Below are 13,956 nucleotides of genomic sequence, written 5' to 3'. Positions count from 1 at the left end.
GTACATACTATTTAAGTTTTTTAAGCAGTACAAATGAAAGTGTATATGTTCTGAATATATTAACATTTATTATTTATTAGTAGTAGTGCTATATTCCTATCAAACAGGAATTTATGTCAAGTTAGGTTGGTGCTGTTGCACTCCCAGTGCTAGATCAGAGCTTGGTTTCCCTGGCATGAGTGTTTGCTTTGATAATACTTCTGGCTAGTTGAGCAGTTTGTGCATGTTATCTCCAATGCCCTACCATACTGCTGACTGCTGTATGAATAATCATGTGGGGCTTGACATTAAAATTGTGAATTCATATCTGAATTTCCCTGACAAAGTTTAGGAGGTTTTGGATCTGCAGTTGGTTTAGATTAGTCAACGCTTTCCTCGGAGCACTAGCACTGATTTTCAAAGTGATGAAGGTCTAGTCTTCCCTTTTACGTTGTGTTCTACTTGAATAAGCATTCGTAAAATACAGCAGTATTAAGGTCATTGTAATTGATAAGGCTGTGGCAGCTCTGGCTATTTGAAGATGGAGAATTGGAAAGTTCAAAGTATGAAAATGAACGTGTACAGCAGTTGGAGGCTGTAAGGTGCAGTTAAAATCCTTTGTATAGTTTATCCTAATATCCTGACTTCGCTTCAGTGTGCACATTGCTTGCTTGCAAGAGAGCCTAGATGCCCCAAATATATATATGTGTTTAAAAACATCCCAATAAAGAATGAAAATCCTGTAGCTGTGCAGCATTATGCTGTAGCACGGAGATCCTTCGTTTAAGATGCAAAAAAGAAACAGTGATCTTCAAATCTTGAAGTACTGTTTGGTTTGGGCATGGCCATTTCTCAGGGAAGGGTGTACCCTGGGGCTGTACTTGCAGAGATGAGCTCTGCTGCTCACCTCCGCAATAGATGCTGTGGATCAGTGCTGTACGCTTCATGCGGCTCGGATCCTATTTCAGATCTTGTTGCCAAAAAAACCTCTTTTGACTTTTAAATAAGAGCGAGTTACCAGCCGTATTTGCAGACCAACTCTGCATAGCTGAAGCAAAAACGCGGTTTCCCGCCTGTTGGGTAGTGTTAACCACATGGAGCAAATAGTTTCAGCTCTCCTAAAACTGCTCTGGCTTCCTGTTTGCTTTGTGGTGCAATTAGATGTGGTGAGTTTGGGGGTGGTTTTTTGTTTGTTTGTTTTTGTTTACCCCATACCCCAGTAAGTGGAGGATGAGAGGGGGCAGCTTCTAGCCTTGTCTGTAGAAGTGGCGAATACAGCTTCACAAATGTTACTATTTACTAAAATTGCCAACATCTATTTGGCTTGGGACCTAGGAGGGCAGGCATGATGTTTTTCTCTCCAGGTGCCCCACTGGCAGTTGAAAGTGTTCTTGCCAGGCAGTCCTGTAAATACCAAGGCACTGTGGTTACATTACTTGCTTGTTGTCATCCTCTTCCTCTTTCTCCCCTGTTCCTTTTTTCCTCCAAAAGCTGACTAGCCATCTTATCTAGGCTATGAACATTGGCCAAATTTCTCATGCAGCAAACTGGTGTAGAGAAGGGAAGGGAGTTGGCTGGCTGCTGTACGGCCAGTGTTTCCAACCACATCCATTGTGTAAAGGGATGCCAAGGCGTTAAGGAGATGTGCAACAATGGTGCACCGGGAGCAGCGAAGAGAGGAAACTACCTGAAAAAAAATGTGAGGATAAATGCCAAGAGGTGGAGCTATGAAAGACTGATAAGTAAGACTACAGGTTCAAAATAATCTTTGTTGAAGAAAAGGGGCATAAAAGGAAGGTATTCGTGTGAGTAGTCGTTGTAACTGAGGTATAGCGTAAAGATGAAAAGAAAATCGCATTTTAGATTTGGCTTTGGTAAATATATAATAGACAGCAGCCCTTTACGCTAGCCAAGCACTGCAGGATGTTTATCCCCATCTGCAGGGAGTTTCTCCTCTCTCCTGTGAGCTCTGGGCACTCCTCGTCCTGCAAAAACTTGTACCCTGAGCCAGCACTGTGTGACACAGAATGCCTGAAAAGTCGTCATCCCCTTCCTCCTGTCTATTTGTCTTTCTGCTGTCTACAGTTGACTTTCAGTTGCTTTTTCCCTTCCCTACAGTTTCTGTTGTCCAATTTCTCACAGGCCATGTGGGCAAATGTCCTATAAGTGTTCGGTACGGTCCTATATGTGAAACTTGGAGATGATGAATAGAAAAGCTGTTGAAAAGGGAAAAAAAAAAAAAAGCAGAACAGAAACCAGAATTCCTGTAAACAGTCTGTTAAAAATATCTTCAACACATGTCAGGGCCGATGATTTAAAATAGACAGTTCTGAGCTTTAAAAGGTCACATTAAGACGTGATAGTAGATTCAAATAGAGTTGAAGAACGAATGTTTCAGCAGTCACATTTTGTACTGATGGTAAGATATCCATGTTGCCAACTAGTAATGTTCAGGGAAAAAAATGAGTCAGATTGCAAGAATAATGAGCTTTTCTTGGATTATAACATGGAAGAAAAGGAATTTATACCTTAATCACATGCCTCCAGCAGTAGAAGCTTTAGGAAAAATGGTGATTCTGGGAGTCATAAAATTGCAGGAGCAGTCGGGGCAACGCACTAACCATGTCCTATACCAAGATTGTTTGTTTCCATGTGTGGGAGTGAAATAATGAAAAGCACAAATCCAGGTTCATAGTCTCTTATTATTCGTGACCCAAAGTGTAGTGGGCACTTCTCAAGTGCAAGAGGAGATAGGTGAAAAGAGAGATTTTTTTCAAATGAGCAAATGGTCTTTGGATATCTAATTGCTGCTGAAAATTTAATGAGACTGAGGAGAGTGATTGTCTTTGAACACTGGGAACATTTCTTATCCCCATCTGCTGCTTCTTTGGAACCACGAATTTCCTGTGACGAGTCAGAGCGATGCTCTGTGCAAAAGAGTGGTAGGAGCCTCACAGGGTGTCTGAGAAGTGGCCGGCCCTTGGGATACCTTGGGGTGCTGGTGGGATGATGGGCCCTGGCACAACGGTTTGGTGCCTGGGTGGGTTTCCCTCTGCAACAGGTTGGGGGAGGAAAAAAAAACCAGGCAGATAGCCTGTGTGTCCCAGGTACCCAGTATGTAAAGGTGTCTTTGTTCCTCTCTCCCCATCGTGAGCAGGTGTGAGTGAAATGCCAGGCGTGTTACAACCCATTGCTACCCCAGTCCTACTGCGGGCATCTCGCCTGCCTTGGAGGCATTTCTTCTTGTCCCCAGAGTCACTTGACTCTCCTTTGGGATCTGGGGTCCTCCCCATCCTTAAGGCACAAGAGTTTTCCAGATGGAGAAAGGACAATTGTGTGACTGAGGTTGTCGAAGGAGCCCTTGCCAGGAAAGGAGCGAATCCCAAACGATTTTAAATCTCCTATGTGAGTAGTTTTGCACATACACGTGGATTTAGGGCCTACCTTCAGCATTGTCTCCTATAGTTTGTCCTTCAACTCTGGCAGTAACGGGGCTGTCATCTGGTGTTACCAACGGTGTGTCCCCGCTGCACACACCATGTCAGCTGCCTGAGGACGGTGGCAGCTGTGTAACGCTTCAGACGTTTTCTGTGCTTGGCTGCCAGGACTGATTTCTCCTGGGGGCATTGCATGCCCTGTTGTGTGTCTTCTTGTGCATGAGGCTGCACCAACCAGTGCTCCACAGATTACTGGTGTGCAACACACAGCTGGAGTGACCTGTGTGTGACAGAGGGGGACTGCTGGGCAGTGATGGATTACCTGGGGCACAGTGACATCCCTGCTGCAGCGTTACTGGTGCATGATGCACAACCGCAGCTGTAGTTACTGGGGCCCAGTGCAGAAGGACTGGTGCAGGACCAGTGGTGCGCGATGCACAGCTGGTGCCCAGTGCGGGATAACTGGTGTGCAGAGTGCTATGGTTTGAAGAACCCACAACAACTTATTGTCATTTAGACAATTATTCTATCACTGGAATGACCCACACACACCTGGGAAGGGGAATCAGGAAAAAACAAGGAAATCCAAGGGTTGAAATATAAACAGATTTAATAGAATAAGACAAAATAAATAACATTAATAATACTAAAGAACCAATATTGGTCAGATACCAATATAAAATACACGAGGGTCATACTCGGCCCATTCCCCCAGCAGAAGCTGTGCACTCCCAGCAGGGACAGCCCGTGTGCGACACTGCGAGAGCTGTGGCTTTGGGAGGAAGGGAAGGGCTCAGGGCTCTGGCACCGGAGCAAGGAGTTCTCGGGATCACAGCCATCATATAAAGAGAGAGAACTTCTCAGCAAACTTTCTAAATTATACTGAATGTGAAGTTCAGGGTATGAAATAACCCTGTTGGTAGCTTGGGTCAAGTGCTCCTCCTTGTCCCTGCACCTGGAGAGCTCAAAAACACTGAGACCTTGAAACCCGCACACCAGAGCTGGCTATACAATAAATATTTTCACCAATTCAGACACTAGAGCCTCCTAAAAGTGCTGTTTTCCCAAGCAGTAGGAGAGACTCTCGGTAAAATCACTGAGATGAATTAACCCCGAGCCAGGACGCCGGGTTACCGGTGGGCCGCGCGCTGGGCGGGGCGTGCGGCACTTTGCAGACGGTGCCTGACGCCCGGGCCGCGGGCGGCCCCTTTGCAGACGGTGCCTGGGCGGGGCCGGGCCGGCAGCGCGGGAGCCCAGCGCGGCCGCCGCCGCGGGCCGGCACCGCAGGTGAGACACCGGGAACGGCGCCGGGACCGGGGGAACGGCGCTGGGGGAGCATCAGCGGGGCCCCGCCGGAGGGGCGAGCGCCTGCCCCTCCCGCTGCCGAGGGGTGGAGGTTCGCGCTGTGTCTGGTCTCCGCGCCGTTTGCGGCAAATCCGAATCGCTCCTTGGGCTCCTCTAACAAACTGTATTTATGAAAATGGGATGTTTTAGGAGTCGGTAATCGGCGGGCAGGAGGTGGGTTTTTGTGGGGTCAGGCCTGGACGCCGTGCCCCCCCGCAGGAGATGTGCTGTGCTCCTCCCGGTCTGCGAGGCGGGCGGATGGCAGCCGTCCTTGTTTGGCCAGGAATTGGGTGGCACCCACTCGTGTTACCTGCGGACCGACTCCGCGGGGTGCTGGGGGGTTCTTGTCCTGCTGCAGTATCTCCCTGGTCCTTACCTGCAAGGTTTGGTACCTTGTCGCTGCGATCAAGAGTCACCCAGAGGTTGGCAAACACTTGGCAACATCTGGCCATCCTTTGGTGTCCGAGCTGTGCTGCTGAGGTTAGTCACTAACAGTGGTGTGTGTCTACTAGGGGTTGGCTTCGGATTGTGTGTTTTGGCAGGGCATGAGGAAGTCTTCTAAGAGCTTTTAACACCTAAGCACAGCGTGTTGTACGTGCTCAAGGTGGGAACCTGAAAGTAAAGAAAGTTGAATGTAGTGGTGGAGGGTCATTAGAAATGTATGGCTTATTTTTTTGTTTTCATCAGCAAGATGTGTTTGAATTTCTGGTATTGCCCACTCGTGGGAGCAGTTGAAAAAGACTAATTTCAGCAACCTTTTAGTTTATCACAACTTCCTCCAACTCCTAGGTTGTGCCCGTATTAGCAGTAACAACCGGAGCAGAAAGATCCCAAACCACTTTGCCAGCATTTAAGAATTGCGACATCCTCTGTGTGTGATATACTTGTGTATGAGAAAACTGAAACACAGAGGAGTTAGCTGTTTGAAGTCATGCATCAAACAATTGTGAGAGTTAGGAATGGAACTTTGCAAGTTGTCAGTTTTCAAGCTCTTGCTTTGACCACTAAATACAGTTTCCCACTAGATGTTTCCTCAGACAGCACTAAGGAACTTGCCTAAAAGGCTGCTTGAAAGTTTCCACCAGAGCAAGGTTCTCAGGTCCTCCCATCAGATGCTTTTCTTACTCCTTGATGTTTCCTCTGCCTCTCTCTAATGATACTGTTTTACTTCCAGAATGAGGTATGGCGTTACATTTCCATTTCTCTTTAATCGCTTTACCTGAGTGTCGCTTTTCCTCCCTCTGGCTATTACTTGTGGTTGGATGTAAGGTCCTGCTGAGCTTGAATGATGGTATATCACTCTGATGCTCTTTCTCTAGCTGCTCTGGAGCTGGGAGCCCCGCAGAACTGCAGCCTGGTTTTATCGCCACGTTTACGTTCTGCTTTCCTATCTGTTTCCTTGCTGACAACCCCTTTCATCATCAGCCCTGCACACAAACAAGGTTAGCTCCAGTTCAGATTGCATTAGTGTAGTTCTGCTTCCCATTACTTTTCTCTGTTTTACGGGGGTGTGCATGTGTAAGGCGGGGCTTTGAGCAACGTAAATGCTCAAAGTGAAGGAGCCTTTATTTCATCAAGGGAAGGGCACAAGCCAAGGGATGCTTTGGATCCAGTGGTTGTTCAAAGCTTGATCCTTGTAGTCTCCACATAGCTACAACGCTTCTTTGGAAGGTGGAAAAATCCATTGTTCTCTGCTAACATTTTGATGCGTGGAAGGTGCTGATTTTGGTACATAAATGCTGGTTTATATCAGCCCTTCTGGTCAAGAAGGGGATGCTCTGTAGTGTTTTAGAGGCCTGAAAAGTTAGGAGTGTGCATTTTCATCCCTTGCCCAGTCATTCTGGGCAGATTCCATTGTATGTCTACCTTGAACTAATGGTTTGTGTAAGCAGTAAAGTAAAGCAAGTAAAGGTGATTAATTAGGTGCTTAGAAGTCTCTAATAAAAGGCGTTATCGAACCAATGTAACTATGTGTCCACTATGTAAGGTTGGATGAACAAACTACTGTTGAAAAAATGAATGAATGGGTGCAGGGAATTGTGTGTCAGGATATATGAGATCAATGTACAAAACAGAATCTGATAAGACGCAAAAACCTTTATTTGATTTTTACATTTGGTAGATGTAGAAGTCTTATTACGGTAAACTAAATGAAGGAGATTAGAATATTCTAAACTAGGGTTTGAAATGAACCCTGAAGATACAAAAGCGTTGATTTTAGGGGTTGTTCAGTACTTGAATGCCTCTCCACACCTTTTCATGGGTCCTGTTTTTTTCCTACGTAGTTTGTGGTCCAAATCTTACCCTGGTGTATATGTGTGGAAGGAGGAACGAGAGAGAATTAGAGCTGTGGTGCAACTCAGGTCTATACTGAAGGTGCAACACTGTCAGGAACTGAAAGAGAGCAGTGATGACCTAACAGCACAGTTGGGACACCGACCTGTGTTTTACAGGAAGCTTAATGGAAGTTGTAAAGGAAACACTTTTGTTGACACAAGAGCAAAATCTATCCTATTAATGCCACATGCAAAATGAATGGTATTAGCAAGCGATCAAGAAGGTAGTAAAGCCATTCTGCTGGCACAAAAGGCTGCTGCTAGGTGGATGTCCACTCTTGGAGTCACTCTTGGTGTCAGTCTGCAGGGGGTGGCTGTGAGTTCTCGGTCCAGCTTGCTGTGGATCCTGTAGGTTGGCTTGAGCATCGAGTTTGATCTGATGCATTGGAAGTCCATGCTCAGCTGGGACGGATGGGGCACAGCAGACACTTGCACATCTGCGGGGTCCGTGCTCAGCTGGGGCGGATGGGGCACAGCAGACACTCGCACCTCTGCGGGCCGGCAGTCCCTGAGGCTGTTTGTAGCACCTCTCACCAGCATGTGTTCATTTTTAGATGAATAAAGAGCCAGGTTGTCAGTACTTGTCAGCAGGCAGAACTGCAGAGGCCATTCTTACTATGAGCTTCTGTTGGCTGCATCCACATCACGGGACTGGAGCCTGAATCAGGATTTTTTATGTTACGCCGCAAGGGAAGCAGATACAGCATATTTTTCTGTGTGATTAAGTTAAGGGGCTGGCACCTGGTTGTGAGTATCCAGCTAGCCCTGCAAGGGGGGAGTAGCCCTACAAAACTCCCACGTACAGTCACAGTTTGATTTGCTTCTGTGTCTCTGGAGGCAGGCTTACCTGCTGCGGGAGTTTTCCCAGTCTGTTCCTGGAGGAGAATTTGTGGGTTAATTTCACAGTCTGTCAATGCTCAAATGACTCGTGTACAGTGGATCTGTTTTATTTACTCCGTGACCCCCACCAAAAAAGCAAGCCCAAGGTTAAAACACCTCCAGAACACTCACTGAAGTGGGTCTGCGCCTGTGAAAGCTTGGGGTCGGTTCAAACCCGCCAAGTGTATTGATTGTGTGGTAAAGACATGTCAAACGTGTGTACATAAAAATTCCCGTGGTGTCCTCCCCCAGCTAGGCTGATGCCTGCAACGAAAGTGACTTCCTGCTGTCTCCCACGCAGCACGCATCACCTGTGAGCTCTGCGCCACTCGTTTCTTATAAACTTGAAAGGTATTTTTGTAGTCCTGGGGTTTAGTAATTTTGTAATCTGTTTGTGGGCGTTAGAGCTTCCGTGTCTGTCTAACGCTGCAGCCTCACAGAGGTTTGTGGAACACTACTCCATGTGTGATCTTGCTAGCTTGCTGCTTTTTTTTTTCTCTTTCCCCCTCTCAATAGCAGTTGTATGTTGTAAACACCAGAGCTGCGGCTGATAAACTGCATCAGAGGAGATTTGTGTTAGTGTGTTTTGTGTTGACTGCTGGGCTTGTTAAATACTGAGTGGGTAATTTCCAATGTGTCTGTTACACTCTGCATAAATTTGCCTTTATGTGCAACTATGTATTCCTCAGGGTGTGTGAACTCAAAACATATGCTCCCTCCTATTACCGATGTTGTGCCTACATTCATTATATGGCATCCAGTAACACTGGGGTTTTATGTTCTGTCCTGGCAGGCTGGTGCATGGACTAGTCCCATGTGCATATCAGCTTTGCCTTGGTCATCTCTGCTCTTTGGGGAGAAATATATGTTTATTGCCCTCACACTAATTAATGTAAGGGGAAACCTTACAGAAGTCAAAGCAGTCTGCAGCTTTCCTGCAGAATAATGAAAGGAGGCAAAGAGGGGAGAGGAAGTTGAGGATTTGCCTTCATCTGAAACCTGGGATTTTATCTCATGGTTATTTTTCTCCACCTCTCTTTCTGCCCAGTGATTAAGAGGGCATTGTAAAATGGGTTCGATGCCCATATGAGTCTCAGCAAGGAAGGGATTAGTACCAATGGATGCGTCTTTCCTGACTGCTCCCCTAGGAAATGACTCCATGTCTCAAAATTACCGAGGGATTATGTTGTCCGCTACAGGGAGGTTTTGCTGCTGACTGGGCTGGTCTGAACCAGAGGCAGGGGTCAGTGTGGAGTGGGTCCCTGTTTATTTCATTCCTGGTTTCCTGAGAAAGTCTATCTTGCACAGATTTTTACTTTCCCTTTACAAAAATATTCTACAGAGAAGAAACACATGTGAAAAGGGGAGTACACTTGAATTCTCTGGGAATTGTGGGGAATAGCTTTGTGTTTGGACCTATGGAAATCTATTGTTGGGCTTGTGCTTGGTGCTTTGGGACCTGCCTTGTGTGACAGCATGCTTTTCTCTTCCTCTTACGTGCTCTGAGAAGACCAAAGTGATGCTGAGCTCTGCAGTTCAAGAGCTTGTTTATCTGCAGGCTGATGAAGCAGCTGTGATGGCCCCATGCAGATGGTAGTCACAGCCCATGCCATATGCCAGACAGTCCACACGCTGCTCATCCCACTGCTGGGGTCTCCCGTTGGGTTGGGGCTGGTGGCTCCTCACATCTTCTTAGCAAGATCTGAGGTTCCCATCAAGCGTGCTTGCTGGTTCTGGGAAAAGATCTTCCATTACTGCCTCTCTGTGGTTCTTTCTTTGGGGCAGCTGGGGCCCTGCCCATCTTAGGAAACAACAGAATAATGTTTAGCCTGTGCAATACTCTTTCCTGGAGTCAGTACGCCTTCATGGCTTGTAGTCAGCCTTTACAGCACATGAGCTTGAGTATCCTGCCCAAGCAAGTCCATATCATGGGGCAGTTTTTAGGCCAGGCTTCTGTACGAGCAGGGCCAGAGGAAAACTGCTGCCTGGGATGAATGACGCATTGGAGGCCCTGTGGTTTCCTCAAATATTCTATGCATACCTCTAGCTCGGGCTCCATGAAGTTTGCAGAGCAATACACTTGACCTGCATGAGGGTCAGGTCTTTAGCTTCGGTGTACATGTCATTATGGCTTGTTTGCCTGGCTGGCCAGCCCTGAGGTCTGTCTCCCTTGGATGGTGTGTACGTACGTGCCAGCTGTAGACCAAGGGCTTTGTGTTCTGGCTCTCTGTTCTGCTCCTTAGCCCCTGGGGCGCCAAGCACCGCAGGCATCCCGTCCTGCTAAACTGTCTGGCAGAAGGCAGCAATGTGCCTGCCTTGCACTTGAAACAAGTGTTTGAGGGTTGTGGGAGATGTGGCTGGTGGGGGAGGAAGAAGTATTATAGGAAGACGTAGGTGGGGGAATGCGGAGGTACTCTAGCAAGATGTTTTGGGGTATATTGCAGTAGGAAGAGTGAGGACTGGAGGCGTCTTATGGTAGAGAGTAGGTAGCTACAGCACAGTGTTGATAAGCAGGAGTCTTTGATAGCCTGTGTACCTGCTGGAGGTTGGTTCTGTGGGTTTGCATCCCACTAAAACACAAACTTACCTCTCACCCTTGCTTGCCCTAGCTTTGAGATATGCAAGTTGTACAGTAAACTAATTTCTGTCAAGTGTGGGTTGATTAACTTGAACCTCAGGCTACCAGACCTACAGGTCAGACCCTACTATAACATGGAATTTCTAACAATAATCTGTCTATCTACCAAGATGAAAGTCTGAGATGATGTTGGGGTTTTTGAAAATTGACAGCTGCAATGGGGAATTTTTAAAGACTGATGGAGTGAAAGATAACGAGTGTATCTCAAACAACCCCAGTAGCGTAAACCCTGACAAAAAGGAATGATGCTGCATTTGGCTGTTCACAAACAGCAAAATGACCCAGAGAAAAGGGAATTGTAATTACTCCCACTCATGAGGTTAAGATAGTGCAAGCAAGGTTACAGCCTGGAGAACTCTGTTCCGATTTCCCAAGGCAAAAGGGAAGATGAAAGTGGGGTGGTGCAGGAGTGTTAATCTGTGCAGAGCTTGCTTCATGTAAAAACTGTCACACTGGATCAGATTTAAGGTCCAACTAGTAGAGCATTCTGAATTTAGCAATGGGAAGGGGAGAGATGTCATAAATGAAGAGTTAGAGATCGTGCAAGTCCAGAGTTATTCTTCCTTTGGCGTATCCGCTCCAGGTTCTGTTGGAAAGATCCCTCCACGTGGGGAGATAATCCATGAGTTTGGAAAGACAAGGTATTGAGCAACTTGAACTTGGCATTGTAGTGCTAATAACTTGGATAAGGTCATATCTGATGGGCTGTAGCATCAGGTAGAAATCCTCAGCAGAAGGAAGCAGTTCAGCCATTGTTATGTCTTCTGTCTCTGCTGGTCAGTAGAGTCCTGGTAGTTTGCTGCTTTTGTTGCCATTGGGAAAGGCTGAGGTAGCAGATATTCCAGAAACTTGCTGGCCTTAATGAGCAGAAGACAAGGCAAGCTTGTTTTCCTTTATTCAAACTTGTAAACCTTGCCTCCTCCCCTTTTTACTTCCCTCTTAAGGCACATGGGTGGTTTTGTGGTCTCTGTATCCGGTCTCTGTGTGATACAGCATGTACACTGAGGAAGCAGGACAGATAAAACATAGCTCATATTTCTGGGAATCCTTACCTCACTGCTGATGGGGAAGTGTTGTGCTCCCAGGCACTGCCAGATAAGATGCTGGGCTACTTGTCACACTGAAGCATAGGGCTGGCTCACGAGAAGCTGCCAGCAGGACTTCAAGATTTGGGAGACCCCAATCTCCAGTAGCACGTTACTCAGTTTCTTTCTAAGTTTGTACTCTGTCTGACAGCTGCAAAGCCATATTTTAAGCTGTGAATGAGCAAATTTTACACTGGTTTCATGGGCTGAGGATAAGTGATACGGTTAGAATTGCTCAGGGCACGTGTAGGGCTGAATTTAGAATCAGCAAAGTGTCAGACTGGCAGGAGGCTGAAGCCTTGGTTTCCACAGCAGCTACGAGCCACGGCTGCGTGAGCACCCTCCGGGCTACACTACTGGCATGTTTCTCTGCTGTCCTGGTGGAAAAACTCTCTGGTAAGTGAGAGGGAATTTAGGTGAGCTGGTTTCTCTGCTGCGGTGGTTGAAGGGAGTTATCCATTTACCTGTCTCTTGCTAGGAGCTCCTGCTAACAGCTACAAGCTCCTCCTGCAGGTGGGGATGCCACACTCTGCTGCCTGTCGTCCGTGGAGGAAACTGGAGTTCTGTACTGCTGCAGTGTTTTGCTTCTGGCCAAATGGATGGAGCGGGGGAGTTTCTCTGACTTTGATATTACATGTCTTTAAGAAAGAAACCCTACAATGGCCTTCTCCTGAATGCCTTTTGTTTTAGCTGTTCATGTGGGCACTTACGCTGTGTTTGAAAACAACACTTTGTACCTGATAGCGTTGAGATTCTTTCTCTCTTATTTGCCTTCTTTGGATGTACTGAGAATAAACTGAAAGTGAAAGGATGCAGATGGAATTAACAAACCCATTTTGATTGCCTCAGCCTTAAATTTCATTTTTCCTATACTTGTAGAGGGGGGATATACAGTAGAGTATTATTTGTTTGTGTGTATAAGAATGCATGCATACTCAAAACTAGCAACACCTCTCTTTCCCTCCTGCAGACTGGAACTGAGCTCTGGAGAAACAAAGTGGAGGTTGGAGCATGTGGCCTGAGGATTGCCATGCAAAGCCAAGGGTAGGGACTCATTGTTGCCAGCTTCGTTGTAGATGAGCTACTGGGACAAGTGCCTGTGTTCTCAAGTGAAGATAATTCTTTAATTTCTTTGTCAAATACAGATGTAGATGTTAATCCCAGTCTAGAAGAGATTAAGAAAGGGTTGCATTGAAATAGAAGCAAACTCTAAATCAAGAATGCCTTTGTGTCTTAAAGGCACTGGACTGGAAATTTGACTAAGGTGTCTATTTTCCTGAGCTATAAGGATATGCTAACCTTCCTTTCTTTGGGTTCTTTTGCACGTTAATTTCTACAGAGCCCAGCACAGATCTGAGGAGATATTATATAGTCAACAGCAACAGACGTTTTTCCTTTTCTTGCAGGTGGTAGCCAAGAAGTGAGCAGGATGCCCCCAGGCATTTACTGCCCTATGGAATTCTGGTCCAAGGGGGAAAACCAAAACATCCAGGTGGACTTCCTGCTGCCCACAGGCATATACTTAAACCTCTCTGTGTCCTGCAATGCCAGCTTGGGCACCATCAAGCAGGTAACAGCCTCGTTCCACAGTCTTATCTGCAGTCTCCTGGAATGAAGAGTCTGTTCTTGGGGAGCACCTGGGGAAATGTGTTGGGTCTTAACTCAGTGCACGTTGGGTTTCGTCTATGTTACTCTGAGACAGTTCCTTGTGACTCACTGTGAGAGCCCTTCCTTTGTGACAGCCTCTACAATCCACTAAACTCCACTGAGATTGCCAGCAACTGGGTGCTGGTGATGGTGCTTGGGCTCAATTCTCTGGGTACTTGTCCATCCTTGGGGTAAGAATTAGAGTAATGATGGAGTGAGGGCAGATCTGCGTTGGCCACGCAGGGCTTGTGGGCTGTGTGGTCAATTACTGCTCGCCTGACTCAACTAGTCCCCACGCTGGGTTTTCCATTATGAAAATAAGCTCTTGCTTATGCATAGGCAAGTAAGAAAACTCACCCCCAAATAGTCAAATACAAATGCTGGCTGATTCAAAGTATTCAGGATGCCAGCCCAGCCTTCTCTTGCCTCACAGAAACTGAATACTGAAAAATGGGACTGGTAATGATAGAGAAGACTTTTTTTTAGTGTTTCATTTGAGGAGTAAAATACTACAGTGAAACCACGTGTAAACAAAATGTAGTTGCTTCCTTGTTTCCCTGTGTGGGAAGCAGGACTAGGGGAGAGTGAAGGAAAACAGGGGAAAAGGTTTT

At 46.6% G+C, this 13,956-nt stretch overlaps 1 protein-coding gene across 5 annotated transcripts in view; it reads left to right on the top strand.

Moving 5' to 3' along the window:
- Positions 1-4,640: 4,640 nt before the first annotated feature.
- The window catches only part of PIK3CD (phosphatidylinositol-4,5-bisphosphate 3-kinase catalytic subunit delta), a 32,670-nt gene continuing 23,354 nt past the window's right edge, over positions 4,641-13,956 (top strand). For 2 of the 5 annotated variants that reach the window (XR_008469483.1, XM_054222288.1), the window contains exons 1-3: positions 10,408-12,094; positions 12,669-12,742; positions 13,105-13,268. Coding sequence is in view for 4 of the 5 variants with exons in the window: in XM_054222288.1 (XP_054078263.1) it covers positions 13,128-13,268 (141 nt within the window). In the remaining variant the exon portion in view is untranslated. Of the gene's footprint in view, positions 4,704-4,784; positions 5,241-10,398; positions 12,095-12,668; positions 12,743-13,104; positions 13,269-13,956 lie in introns of those variants that run through there. The other 3 variants (XM_054222289.1, XM_054222290.1, XM_054222291.1) reach the window with 3 other exon arrangements.

This window comes from Rissa tridactyla, chromosome 16 (genome assembly GCF_028500815.1).
Source record: "Rissa tridactyla isolate bRisTri1 chromosome 16, bRisTri1.patW.cur.20221130, whole genome shotgun sequence".
NCBI lineage: Eukaryota > Metazoa > Chordata > Aves > Charadriiformes > Laridae > Rissa > Rissa tridactyla.
The sequence above is the reverse complement of the archived record's forward strand: the minus strand, read 5'-3'. Positions and strand labels throughout refer to the sequence as shown.